This window comes from Haliotis rubra, unplaced genomic scaffold, assembly GCF_003918875.1.
Source record: "Haliotis rubra isolate DU_JTF1 unplaced genomic scaffold, ASM391887v1 Scf80, whole genome shotgun sequence".
Classification (NCBI taxonomy): Eukaryota; Metazoa; Mollusca; class Gastropoda; order Lepetellida; family Haliotidae; genus Haliotis; species Haliotis rubra.
The window spans coordinates 1,730,097-1,744,013 of record NW_025767524.1 but is presented as its reverse complement, the minus strand read 5'-3'; the positions used below and the strand labels follow the sequence as shown (position 1 = coordinate 1,744,013).

The window sequence follows — 13,917 nt, the reverse complement described above, 5'->3', positions numbered from 1 at the left end:
CATCTTCTCATGAAATGTTGCCAAACTCCAAATAGAGGTCACTTCCCACACACAGGACACAATGTGCAATACAGTAAAGCATGACACTTGTGTTAATTAGAAACCATTGTCCTCCTGTGTCCCTTCACTGAATCCTGACACTACAATATTTTACTTTACTTGATACACAAATTCTTGCTTCTGTGTCAGTGAATAAATACATGTTACAGGGTGCCATTGTATAAAAACAACCTCAGACCTAATAATGTCTTAAGTCTATACTTAGATAAAGGTGAGCACTATTCCAGCAATATCATGGTGGGGGACACCAGAAATGGGCTTTACACATTATACCAATGTGGGGAATCGAACCCGGGTCTTCGGCGTGACCAGCAAACCCTTTAACCACTAGGCTACCCCACACACCCCTTTAGATAAAGGAGTTATTATCACCTAAGATCACTTGTACAATGACAGCCAGGGTATTGGCCAAGTTTCTATGACCCAAATTCAACCAACATTCTTTAAAAGTAATTTGCCTTCATTTTAAATGAGAACAAAGACCCTCAACATGGTGAATGTGGTAAAATAGGTTACACTTCACATTCCACGTACCTTTAGACTCACATCATCCTTTAATATAGGACAGCACCCTTTAATTATGTTGTATAGTGATGAGAATAGTAGTAGTAGCAGTATCATTAGTAGACAGATTGCTTATTAACCTACCAGGGTATTGACAGAGATAAACTCCTCGACAGTGTCACATATGTAATACAGTAACAGAAAGAATCTCTTTGAATATTCACAGCTATAGTTTCTGTTAGAGGTAAAACATTGTCTGAGTAGGTGAATACTGACTGACTGAGTTTGGTTTTACCGCTTTTAGCAATATTCCAGCAACATCACGGCGGGGGACACCAGAAATGGGCTTCACACATTGTGCCCATGTGGGGATTTGAACCCGGGTCTTCGGCGTGACAAGCCAACGCTTTAACCATTAGGCTACCCCACCGCCCCGAGTAGGTGAATATGTTGGATGTAAGAGGAAACACATAATTAATCAGAAGGGTATGCATGTTTGTTGTTCCATCCATATGGGACTTCCAAGTTAGCTATCTTAAGGCTAAGGTGATTGTACGTTCCATAGTTTTAACATAGTACCAGCAGTCTAGGTGACCAAATGGAACCGTGGTGAACCTTGGTTTCCAGTGTCCTTGGACCCAGAAGGTGTGGATCATTGCTTATCGATCACTGAATTATCTGGTGGCCCAGACTCAACTACTTACATGCCATTTTCATGTACCTGTAATTGTGTGGCATTTAAAAACACAAACAAAGCTCTGTGTCTTTTAGCAGTGGCAGGGTTTGCTGGTGGCGGACAAGATCCCACGAAATATTTGATCTCTCGTCACCCTGCCTGTGCCCTTGACTTACATGTTGATGATCTGCAAGACTTAACTCTTTCCCCAAGCTATCACCTCAAACTGACAAGACCCATGAAGATCTGGGGTAGAATTGGCATTCAGCAACCCATGCTTGTCGTAAGAAGCGAATAATGGGATCGAGTGGTCATGCTTGCTCGCATGTCTTCGGTTCCCAATTATGCAGATAGATGCTCATGCTGTTGATCACTGGATTGTCTGGTCCAGACTCGATTATGTACAGACTGCTGTCATATAGCTCGAATATTGCTGAGTGCGGTGTAAAACTAAACTCACTCAATCACTCACCTCAAATTGACAAACCAATGTCTGAAATCGGGAAATCAGTTTTTAGGCATCTCTTGAATTAGTTTCCCATAAACATATACATTGTATTGCTTACACAGTGAGGTGTTTGGTGTGAAACTGTTCTTAAAGTATTACTTGCTTGATAACGGTGTTCGGATCTACACCGAAATGTGGCATCTATTGCAACAAAGAAGTTGTCCATCCATAATAAAGTGTTCCTCTTCATCATTCCAGCTTCTAAATGCCACTTAAAGAAGATGTATTGCTTAGTTTCAGATGTACCTTAAGCCATTGCTTACCTGTGATCTGTTCCCTTAATAAGTCAAGTTAGATTCATAGCCTTTATACAGATCCTCAATACAATACTGTATCTTGCAGCTTATACCAGTAAGGTGCTTGATCGGGTACATTCTTTCCATTCGACTGAAATGTGCCTGCCAATGTCAATAAATCTGACAACCATTCTATTAGTATCTGACATTTGTGAAGACTTTATTTGATATTAACACATGCCATTCAAATATAGCTATTTGCAAGTCTCACATGTGAAGTTTGATTGTGTTAGCTGTCAAGCATACAACATCAGAGAGTATCTACAGGTGAATCTGAGACTGATTCCTGGAAGGCAGGCAGCATGTAGAGGATGGCTAATAGCGCCTGATATAATCTGTGTTTTGCTTGTGTGTATTGTGATCACATGTGCCATGTAATCAGTGTTTGAATCTCTCTTTATCAGGTGCTCAGTGGTGCTCTTCAACACTCGGAGAAACAAACAGACGCACATTATCAACAACTCCAAGAAATCAATCACATCTCTAGCTTTCTCTGGGGACGGAAAGCATCTCGTAACAGGAGAAGTAAGTTTCTTTAACATTTGTAGAACATTTGAAATCTTTGAATATTTTCCTTGTACACATATGGCCAAATGATTCCAGGCCCCATAATTTGATCTGTTGAGTTGTTTCCCTTGGCTGTGACTGGATCTGCACCAAAATCACCATACTTGGGTTTCATAGAAGTGTTTGTGACCTTCACACAGGGTTTTGCTCCCTTGACTGGAGTGCTATTAAAAATGGTCTGGAACCAAACTCACACGCTCATTAAAGGAGATGGAATGGGTATAGTACATTGGTTTCCATTTGGTCAGGACAAAGAGCAATGCTGGTCAGAAAAGGCAATGTAACTGATTGCATGGCCGGGCTCCATGACTTAGTTAATGGTGTCATCGTACCCTGAGGACAGTGGATTGTTTGGTCCAGATTCAATTATTTACAATCCACACAAAAATGCTGAGTGTGGCATTTTGCAATAATCTCTCACTCACTCACTCACTCACTCACTCACTCACTCACTCACTCACTCACTCACTCACTCACTCACTCACTCACTCACTCACTCACTCACCTAGTCTTGTATTTTCAAACTAGTTATGTTTCAGAAACATTAATGATATATTTAAGTAATGATAAGTTCTAAGAACGATATTCAGAATGCTGTCAACAATTATAAAATGAGTATTGAGCAGTCCAAATGGCTTCTGGGTATAAACAATGCCTAGAGGGCTGATGCTTGTCTAGGAGGCTAACTTAGTCCCTGAGGTAAAGTTACTTTAAAGTTCAAACACAAATCATTCTAAGAAGAAACTTTTCATATAGTAAGGAATTCCCAAGTCTCTATAATGCTGATGTCACGTAAAATTCAAGTCAACTCAACTCAACTCAACTCAACCCAAGTCTCTAATTTTCCTCAGAGCTGACAAGGGATGAGTATTGGGTGATGAAGCTGAAAGTGGAATTGGGGGGCATGGGTGCTAGAATGTCTTTATTTATATAATGCCCTTGGTCCGTAAGAGAGACTACTCGGTTAATATTTTGCCTAATTTGTCCATCCGTAGACAGTTGTGTTTCTTGTTCCTGCTACACATAGACAACAACACATTTGCTGCAATGCCATTGGACATTTTATACAAAAAGGCTGAACTGTGATGCAAAGGGAAAACAGTATATAGAGCAGGTTAAGCTACCTGACAGCATCACTTGCAGGCAAACAGAGGAAGATCAGCAGAAAGGGGTTTTAACTGTTTTTGTTTATCATACTACAACTTATGAACTATGCATGCGTGAGAAAGAAAATGTCCATAGAGAATCTAGCATCGGAAGAGATTTCAGGACCTTGCACATCATTCCTTACTGATGAATTCAAAATAAGCTTACATGATTTAGTGTTTAGACAACAAACAGAAAAAATTTAAAAGGAAAGTATCAAGTTCACTCATGTTCCCTTGGATAATCCTGATATATCCCAGACGAGTAACATTTACCAAAAGTTTTTCTCCACTTGCTGAAGTTACATGCTTTCACTTTTTAAGTCCAAGGTTTAATTGGAAGACCAATCTCTTACACAGCTGAGTCTGTTAGTTCAAGTTTTATTGGCTGAGACCGAAATCTCGGCTGGTAACCTCAAAGAGAAGCTGGTGCTTTTTGTGGCGCCACAAGAATGGGGAATAATAGTTTTTGGAAACTGGCGGTATTGGTATTTTGCCATGAGAAAGTCGAACTAGATGTATTTTGGGGTGTGTAGGCTTGGAGGTTCAGTATAGAACAGTTAAGTAACCTTGGAGGCTTGATGAGTGACATTATCTAATGATATTGTTGATCCCGATTAACTTGCTTTGGATTTGTTTTGAAATGCTAAAAGTAGGTCTGAAAAGTGCACAAACCTTTGAAAAAAATTGGTAGCCATCCAAAGACTAGAATCCCCAATCCAGAAATGTAGACTTGACATCATCAGATCTTTTTGTAGGGGAAACAAGTTTATATTTTCAAGTTTAATGAGAGATAAGTGAAAACAAGAACCTCCCCTGTCTAAATTTGATATGGCATCAAGAAGATGGTATGATGCATCATTAAGTGGAACTTGAAATAACCTGTCATGATAATCATGCATGTTTTGTATTCCAACACTGTGAGAAACATGGAGGAGAGGACAAGACCAGTCAGTAAGCTCCATCTCTGAAGATGTCGTAAACAATAGGCTTAAGTGTCATGAAATGTGACTACAAGTTCCATAAATTTTCTTACATTTTGTAAAACAATGGGGTTATTCATACGTACCCATGATGGTGAGGAGAAAGTAGTGAATAGATATATACTGCACAAAAGAAGTTAAGAGTAACCAGTTATTTCAGTATTTTGAGATAACCTCTCATACCATGACAGATTAACTGTAGAAATATGAAAGATTCTGGTGTTGTTTTAGTTATTTTGAGTAGTATATTACCCATTTAATTGTAATCAGATACAATGATAGGTCTTCAAAGATTTTGGGATCTGATTCTAATTCTATTTCTAACCAATCAAATTACAGCAAACATTTCGCCCGGAGAGCAGCAGGTCGTGGGTTCGATCCCCGACTGCGTCATACCAAAAGACGTTAAAATATGGTACTTGTTGGTCCCAGCCTGGCGCTCGGCTTTAATGGGTACAACAAGGACTGGTCGGCTCGGAGTCAGTATAATGTGTCTGAGTGGGGTATTCATGCTTCACTGCGGCATGGTATCTCGGTGGGCTAGCACTATAAAACCAGCTTAAGTCTGGGCTAGTACAAGCAGCCGCACATACACATACATGCACATCGTCATATGAGCGAAATATTCTCAAGCACGACGTAAAACCCAATTTCACCTCACCTCACAGCACACATTTATATATATTTTTCAAATCTTAACGAAGCTTATTTAACTTTATAAACTTATATGTAGTATTATTATCTAGTAATATATAGTGTATATGACAATAGCTATGCTGCAGACAGAACAGGCAGAACGAGACATTCCAAGTTAGTTTTTTAGATGACTTTAAATGCTGAGTGAATTATGAAAAAGAAACATGTTCTGTATTTAGAGAGTGAGGATAATTAGGAAGTGGTAAGTGTGAGTGACAAGTCCCATAGTTTAACTGTGTCAGTTGTGGAATCTTGGATACTATTCAACCTCCAACTAATTTGGGAATAATGGCCTTCTAGAAAGTCCTGCTTTATTGGCTCAGGTGTACTGGCATCTTATCTTGTTCCTGCCTTGCTTCGGTTTCAGGCTAATCAGGCGCTGTCCCGGTCTGATCTTATCACATGATAGGGAAACTTTGTTGGACCGACAAGAAATGAATAACTGTAGCACTGTACATAGGGACTCTTTCAGTTGTTGTGTCTCATGTCATGTTCTGTGTAACTCCTTTAAATTTTAAAAAAGCCCCAATAAGATGGCCGACCTGCGGAAATCTAGACTTACTGCATGTAGAGCTCCAGAAAGGGCCCTGTGTATGGGAGGAAGCTTTTGAGGGACTGAGGCAGACAAGGAGATTGAGATGGGAGATTCAGACTCTGAACCTGAGGAAAATCTGACTTGCTTTCTTTTAGGGTTTTGCTTTGCAGAAAGGGCTGGATGGAGTGGAAAATATGTTTCAGAAACTGAGAAACAGACAAAACTGTCGACTAAACTTGGGATCTGATGGTCAGACTCTGTAATGTGGCAGAATGTGTTCTCTGTTGGTCAATATGTAGACTTTCAGTCAGTCATTTGTATGATCAGACACATTGACAGGCAGGCTGTCAGGATAAAGCAGAGTATTTCTAAACATGCTTCCTCACATGTTCAAGATTGTTAAACAACTGTCCATCACTCAAACATTCCATGAGTAGATTGTGGATATCAGGGTTTTAAGTGACATGGAAATATCATCCAGTACACACACATGTATGTAATTGTCACAGAAAAGTTATATGTTGCGTCCCAAGGAACTCACAGCAATATACACTGAACCAAACTCTCAACCAGAAATGTAAAGTTCCTGTTATAAATATGATCATTACATCTTACACTACAGTACTCTACACTACTTCATTACTTTAAAGGATCCTTATATTTCCTATGTGGATCCCAGTAATTAGTAATTTGGGGTCTTCTCCAACCCCTGTTCTTGTAGTGCAAGGTAAACCCCTGGGATATAATGGTGTTATAGAGTATCTCTGTGTTTCAGTGTGGTCACCAGCCAGCTGTGCGGGTGTGGGATATAATGGTGTTATAGAGTATCTCTGTGTTTCAGTGTGGTCACCAGCCAGCTGGAGCCAGTCCAACAGTACCACCAGATATAAGGGCTTTATAGAGGACTCTCTGTGTTTCAGTGTGGTCACCAGCCAGCTCACATCCTCATCTCCATCAGTAACTCTCCACAGAGTGTGGGATATAATGGTGTTATAGAGTATCTCTGTGTTTCAGTGTGGTCACCAGCCAGCTGTGCGGGTGTGGGATATAATGGTGTTATAGAGTATCTCTGTGTTTCAGTGTGGTCACCAGCCAGCTGTGCGGGTGTGGGATATAATGGTGTTATAGAGTATCTCTGTGTTTCAGTGTGGTCACCAGCCATTCCTATCTATGGGATGTGGAGAGAACACAAGTGGCAGAGTTCCACGGCCACAAGTTTGGCATCAGCTGTGCGGTATGTAACACTGGACAGGTTTTCCAGTCCACATTCAGTACCATCAGACTCCATTCCAGGGCTTTTTACCCTGGACTCATTCTCATCTCCTGGACTCCACAGAGTTTTCTCTTGCATCACATTCTCATCTCCATCAGTAACTCCATCCACAGAGTTTTCCTTGCACATTCTCATCTCCATCAGTAACTCTCCCACAGAGTTTTCCTTGCATCACATTCCCATCTCCATCAGTAACTCTCTCCACAGAGTTTTCCTTGCATCACATTCTCTCCACAGAGTTTTCCTTGCATCTCTCATCAGTAACTCTCCACAGAGTTTTCCTTGCATCACATTCTCATCTCCATCAGTATCTCTCTCCACAGAGTTTTCCTTGCATCACATTCTCCTCTCCGTCAGTATCTCTCTCCACAGAGTTTTCCTTGCATCACATTCCCATCTCCATCAGTAACTCTCTCCACAGAGTTTTCCTTGCATCACATTCTCATCTCCATCAGTAACTCTCTCCACAGAGTTTTCCTTGCATCACATTCCCATCTCCATCAGTAACTCTCTCCACAGAGTTTTCCTTGCATCACATTCTCATCTCCATCAGTAACTCTCTCCACAGAGTTTTCCTTGCATCACATTCTCATCTCCATCAGTATCTCTCTCCACAGAGTTTTCCTTGCATCACATTCTCATCTCCATCAGTAACTCTCTCCACAGAGTTTTCCTTGCATCACATTCCCATCTCCATCAGTAACTCGCTTCTCAGAGTTTTCCTAGGATCACATTCTCATCTCCATCAGTATCTCTCTCCACAGAGTTTTCCTTGCATCACATTCTCATCTCCATCAGTAACTCTCTCCACAGAGTTTTCCTTGCATCACATTCCCATCTCCATCAGTATCTCTCTCCACAGAGTTTTCCTTGCATCACATTCTCATCTCCATCAGTATCTCTCTCCACAGAGTTTTCCTTGCATCACATTCTCAGTAACTCTCTCACAGAGTATCTCTCTCCACAGAGTAACTCTTTCCTTGCATCACATTCCCATCTCCATCAGTAGCTCTCTCCACAGAGTTTTCCTTGCATCACATTCTCATCTCCATCAGTAACTCTCTCTCACAGAGTTTTCCTTGCATCACATTCTCATCTCCATCAGTATCTCTCTCCACAGAGTTTCCACAGAGTTTTCCTTGCATCACATTCTCCTCTCCATCAGTAACTCTCTCCACAGAGTTTTCCTTGCATCACATTCCCATCTCCATCAGTAACTCTCTCCACAGAGTTTTCCTTGCATCATCATTCTCTCTCTTTTCCTTGCATCACATCTCCTCCATCAGTAACTCTCTCCACAGAGTTTTCCTTGCATCACATTCCCATCTCCATCAGTAACTCTCCACAGAGTTTTCCTTGCATCACATTCCCATCTCCATCAGTAACTCTCTCCACAGAGTTTTCCTTGCATCACATTCTCATCTCCATCAGTAACTCTCTCCATCAGAGTTTCTCCTTTTCCTTGCATCACATTCCCATCTCCATCAGTAACTCTCTCCACAGAGTTTTCCTTGCATCACATTCTCATCTCCATCAGTAACTCTCTCCACAGAGTTTTCCTTGCATCACATTCTCATCTCCATCAGTAACTCTCTCCACAGAGTTTTCCTTGCATCACATTCCCATCTCCATCAGTAACTCTCCACAGAGTTTTCCTTGCATCACATTCTCATCTCCATCAGTAACTCTCTCCACAGAGTTTTCCTTGCATCATTGTGCAAATTGATTGGAAGACAGCATCATGTCATTCATATTCGAAATGTAACTTTGTGGTTGCAAATGGTTTGAAGGAAGAATTGAGATTTTATAATAATACATGAATGATTCAGGCCAGAATTGATTATGTTTGGTGTTTCATAATGGGTAAATTGCTCACATCTGTTGCTTCCAGAAGTAGCTTCATCTACACTAATCAACAGATTTAAGTCATTTCACTGATTTATACCACGTTATGGTTAATGTATAATTTACCTTAAATTAGCATAATGACTAGTAATTCCATCAGTTGTACTTGTGTAATGCATGTTGAGAAAGGCAAGGGAATTCGGCTCCTTATCTACTGCAGCACTAATAGCATAATGTTATATATATGTTGCAGGATACAGAATGAATAAAGGTTCAGTGTGGCTTTTATACAACAAAACAATAATGCTTCCTGGGTTTGCTTCAGTTGTTAGTGTGTTGTTTCAGGCATTCTCACCAAATCTGCGGTACCTTGTGTCTGTTGGCACCCAGCATGACATGATAATCAATGTGTGGAACTGGCGGTCTGGAAACAAGGTCGCATCCAATAAGTTCTCATGCAAGGTCAGTATAACAGTATATATGTCCATTAAGTTTAGATAATTACAAAATTAAGTTTAGATAATTACAGCATATTTTTTTACATCAGCCACCCAGGATTTTAAACCCTATCAAGATCTGGGTTAGAGCTGCACTTCAACAGCCCTTGCTTGCCATACAAGTGAATGACACGAGCAGGTGGTCAGGGTCACTGACTTGATTTCATCACTTCCCCATTGGGCTGAGGGTGGGGTGGGGTAGCCCCATGGTTAAAGAGTCTGCTCATCAGACCTGGGTTCGAATCCCCGCATGGGTACAATGTGTGAAGCCAATTTCTGGAGTCCCCTGCCATTGCTGGAATATTGCTAAAAGCGGCGTAAACCCAACTCACTCAGCCTTGGGATAGATCCATGCTCATGATATCAGTCTTTAGATTGCTTAGCCCAGTCTTGATCAGCTGGAACGTTGCTGGGTGCAGTGTTCAAAAACAAACCTAGGATTTGATATCAGTTAAATAGACAATACATGTAAATCATCTTGTGTTTGTTTTAGGTGAGCAACGTGGCATTCAGCCATGACGGCAGCTACTTCGTGACGGTGGGCAACCGACATGTCAAGTTCTGGTATCTCGAAAGCAGCAAGTCTAGGGTGAGGAGGATATGTTTGCAGCTGAGCCTTCATTTGTTATGCATTCAGTACCAAGTGTTCACACTTATTAAAGACTTGAAATTCCACTCTGTTTGAAGTAGCTATAATTTCTGAATATTTTAAATAATGTCGAAGAATAATCTTGTTGTTCAGGAACATCTGTATTGTTACAGTGTTGGACACTTGAAAATATGATTTCAGAATATGTTGTGCAGAGCCTATTTCCGTTGCACCTTTCCAGGATATTTTTCGGAATATAGATGAAAGTAGTATAACGCCTTCCTTTTGTCAAGATGTCACATGTCAAGAAATTAGCAGACATGAAGGGGCGGTGGGGTAGCTTAATGGTTAAAGCGTTGGCTCGTCACGCCGAAGACTCAGGTTCGAATCCCCACATGGGCACAATGTGTGAAGCCCATTTCTGGTGTCCTCGCCGTGATGTTGCTGGAATATTGCTAAAAGCGGCGTAAAACCAAACTCAGTCAGTCAGTAGCAGACGTGAGGTTTTTGAGCAAACAATTTTCTGTTACGTTGCCAAATTACAGTGCTACTTTTTCCCCCTGAATGTAATTTTAATCTTGTATTCCTTTTGTTCAGATCAACGAGACGGTGCCTCTACAGGGTCGGTCAGGTCTCCTCAGTGACCAGAAGAACAACTTCTTCTGCGGTGTCCTGTGTGGGCGTGGCCAGATGGCCGGCAGCACGTTCTGCATCACACAGTCGGGGCTGCTCTGTGAGTTCAACGCCAAACGCTTGCTGGTCAAGTGGGTGGAGCTCCGGGTGAGTGACTTCTGTAGTCTGTGACCTTCTATCCGTGTATTACTTTGAGGTCTTGGATTGAGAGAATACACAAGCTGTCTGTAGCATCATGGCCGTGTTGTACGTAGAGCCCTTGTTTTAAGTTCAGTTGCAGTCTGTGATCTGGATACCGTCCAATATTGAGCCCTTGTACTTGTCGAATATATTAAAAGTCTGTGACTGTCCTTCTGGTCCTAATTTTAGGATGAACAACATTAAAATAATGACAAATATGTGTTCATATATGGCTGGTAGACTCAAAAGGCTTTGGGCACAGATTGCCTTGTGTATGCAATACTCTGTTATTAAAATCATCATTACTATGACTAGATGTAAGTGTACACAAGTTATCACCCCTATGACCAATAAACAGTGAAATAACTACTTTATCAAACCAGTGTATGTTCCGTTCACCAACAGTATGACCAATGAAACGTCACAGTTACAGAAGGACTATTCGGTGTGGAAGACTGTGTTCCTGATATCTAACATTACCAAAGCCACAACTTACCCATTGTAAATCTCAAATAACTGATTGATTTCTCCCATGATCTAGTTAATCATTTCATTACATAGTTTCTGACCATATGTACGTTTTCCTCAGACAAAGTGTGCCACATCCATCAGTGGGGGAGAGGACCACATATTTATCGGATGTGCCGACGGCATCGTGAGAGTGTTCAGTGCTAAGTCCCTTCATTTCTTGACCTCACTACCTCATCCCCACTACCTGGGAGTAGACGTGTCTTCCGCCACCAGTCAGAGGTATGTCGAGTTCTCACTTTATTGTACTGTTAGTGTGAAAACTACTTACATGATTCAGGGCAATTTGTGAATATATATAAAGGGGGAAATGCTCTCATCTAGCTTCACAAAGTTTAAATTTTGTCATGATAGCTTAACTGGCTTTTCGAGTCCATTTCATATTTAAACTGCAAAGTATTTTTTAAAATTACATCGTGAAATTATATCTTAACTAATAAGCCTAGTTTTAGAAATATGGCCAGGGGACTTTGTTTAGTAGAAATCAAAGTTTACCTCATGGATGAACAAAATCTGAAGTGTTGGAACTATTTTTCTTTCAGCCAAATGAAATTCCCTAAAGAAGATGCTAAGTACCCTGATACAATAGCTGTTGCATTTGACGACGACCATAAGAAGGTATGAGTATATATGGAATAGTCTAGTATTGAAATAATAATCATGGTTTTTGGTGACTTATGTAAAAGTTCTTGGTATATGTCTGTGTGTATAAAACTTGATGACCAATTTATAGGTGTTGTATCAAACATTAGGTTTCAAGAACACATTTAATTATGAGAATAGGCCTCTTTGTGTTCCGGTATTGTAACAAATTATCGAGATTTAAACACCTGCTATCAGAATGTATTAGTCTCTCTGAAACAATCAAGAAGATTGGCTACAAATCCCTGTCCATGATAGGTCTTCAAGCTTGCAACACACCTTTTCTGCTGAAAATTAGAACTAGCGGTCACCTTTTGTCATACTCAACCGTGTTTTTGCTCATGCCATTAACCACAGGCTTGGCGCTACTCAGTCACAGGCTTGGCGCTACTCAGTCACAGGCTTGGCGCTACTCAGTTTAGAACATTATGAGAGTGTAGTGTTGATTTCTTCAAAAAAATGTAAAATACTGTTCAGAACATGTTAAAGAACACCCACCATTTGAATGCTGTGTGTTACGATGCCTATCAGCCATGACAACTTAACTATAGAGTTCTTTAACTTCCTTTGAGCAGTATGCTTATCAATACCTGAGTGTACAAGGTGTACATGTGTTGTACAGGTAACCTGTGTCTACAACGACCACAGCTTATACCAGTGGGATGTCCACGACATCAAGAAGGTCGGCAAGGCCTACTCTGTGCTCTACCACAGCTCTTGTGTATGGTCACTGGAGGTAAGTATTCTCTCATGTTCAATCATTTGAAACGAACACTTATTTATATTTTACTAAAAGTTACTTCGACACTTGCTGTTCTACTGAGGACCAGTGGGGTAGCCTGGTGGTTACAGTGCTCGTCACACCAAAGGCCTGGTTTCAGTTCCCCACATGGTAGCAGGGTGTGAAGAACTTTCCTGGTGTCTCCTTGTTGTACTTTAAATATGGATAAACTATTACCAGATACTAACTTGACCAGGCTGACATGGTTTTCATATTTTGTGCTTAGTTTTGCTCATTGAAAGGATTGAGGCTAAGATGATAATCTTGTGGCTTGCAGTCAGTGCATCATCCCATTGAAAAAAGAAACTATGCACATAGGAAGTCAAATTTAGAAAGAATGCTAACAATGCACAGCTTTTTTTCTGGCTTGTGTACTGGGAGTTAGGTACATGTACCTCCAATTTTTCAAAAGTTGAACCAGTCTGAGTTTTGTTGTTTTCTGAACCAATTGTAAAGCGAACTGTCAAATCTGGTAAAAGAAATGCGACATTTGACAAACTGTCCACTTCCAGGTGTACCCCATGCTGGAGGAGAACATCAAGGCCACTCTACCTCCAGGGTCCTTCTTGACGGGGTCGAGCGACGACACAGTTCGGGTGTGGAATCTCGACTCTCACATGCAGGATAAAACAACATATAAGAGGAATATATACAGCCATGTAAGTGAAGATGGTTCAGCAAGTTGGCTTGTTTCAGATGGTACTTAACATGGTCCGGGAATTGTGATTTCATGATCAGATTTTGATATAGGAATCGATAGAACTGTAATGAATGGTATGAAATGGTAATATTCAAGATGTGTTTGAAGCATTCATAAACTAATGAAGGAAGCTTTAATGATTTCTTATCTCCTTAAAGGCACAGTGTCACACATTTTAGACAATATTTTGACAAATGGGGCATATGCACTCACTTTAGCTTCCTATTGATGCAATAAAAGACTTATTATACCTTACAACTTGCCTGAAATCGATAATTG

General features: G+C 40.7%; 1 protein-coding gene across 1 annotated transcript in view; it reads left to right on the top strand.

Annotated features, from left to right (window-relative positions):
• Nucleotides 1-13,917, top strand: part of LOC124261544 (mitogen-activated protein kinase-binding protein 1-like) — a 118,083-nt gene that overhangs the window by 65,551 nt on the left and 38,615 nt on the right. Inside the window, 10 exon segments of the mRNA XM_046695859.1 lie at nucleotides 2,449-2,569; nucleotides 6,746-6,770; nucleotides 7,140-7,204; nucleotides 9,434-9,550; nucleotides 10,079-10,174; nucleotides 10,772-10,954; nucleotides 11,577-11,737; nucleotides 12,058-12,133; nucleotides 12,780-12,893; nucleotides 13,451-13,597. Coding sequence (XP_046551815.1) covers nucleotides 2,449-2,569; nucleotides 6,746-6,770; nucleotides 7,140-7,204; nucleotides 9,434-9,550; nucleotides 10,079-10,174; nucleotides 10,772-10,954; nucleotides 11,577-11,737; nucleotides 12,058-12,133; nucleotides 12,780-12,893; nucleotides 13,451-13,597 — 1,105 coding nt within the window.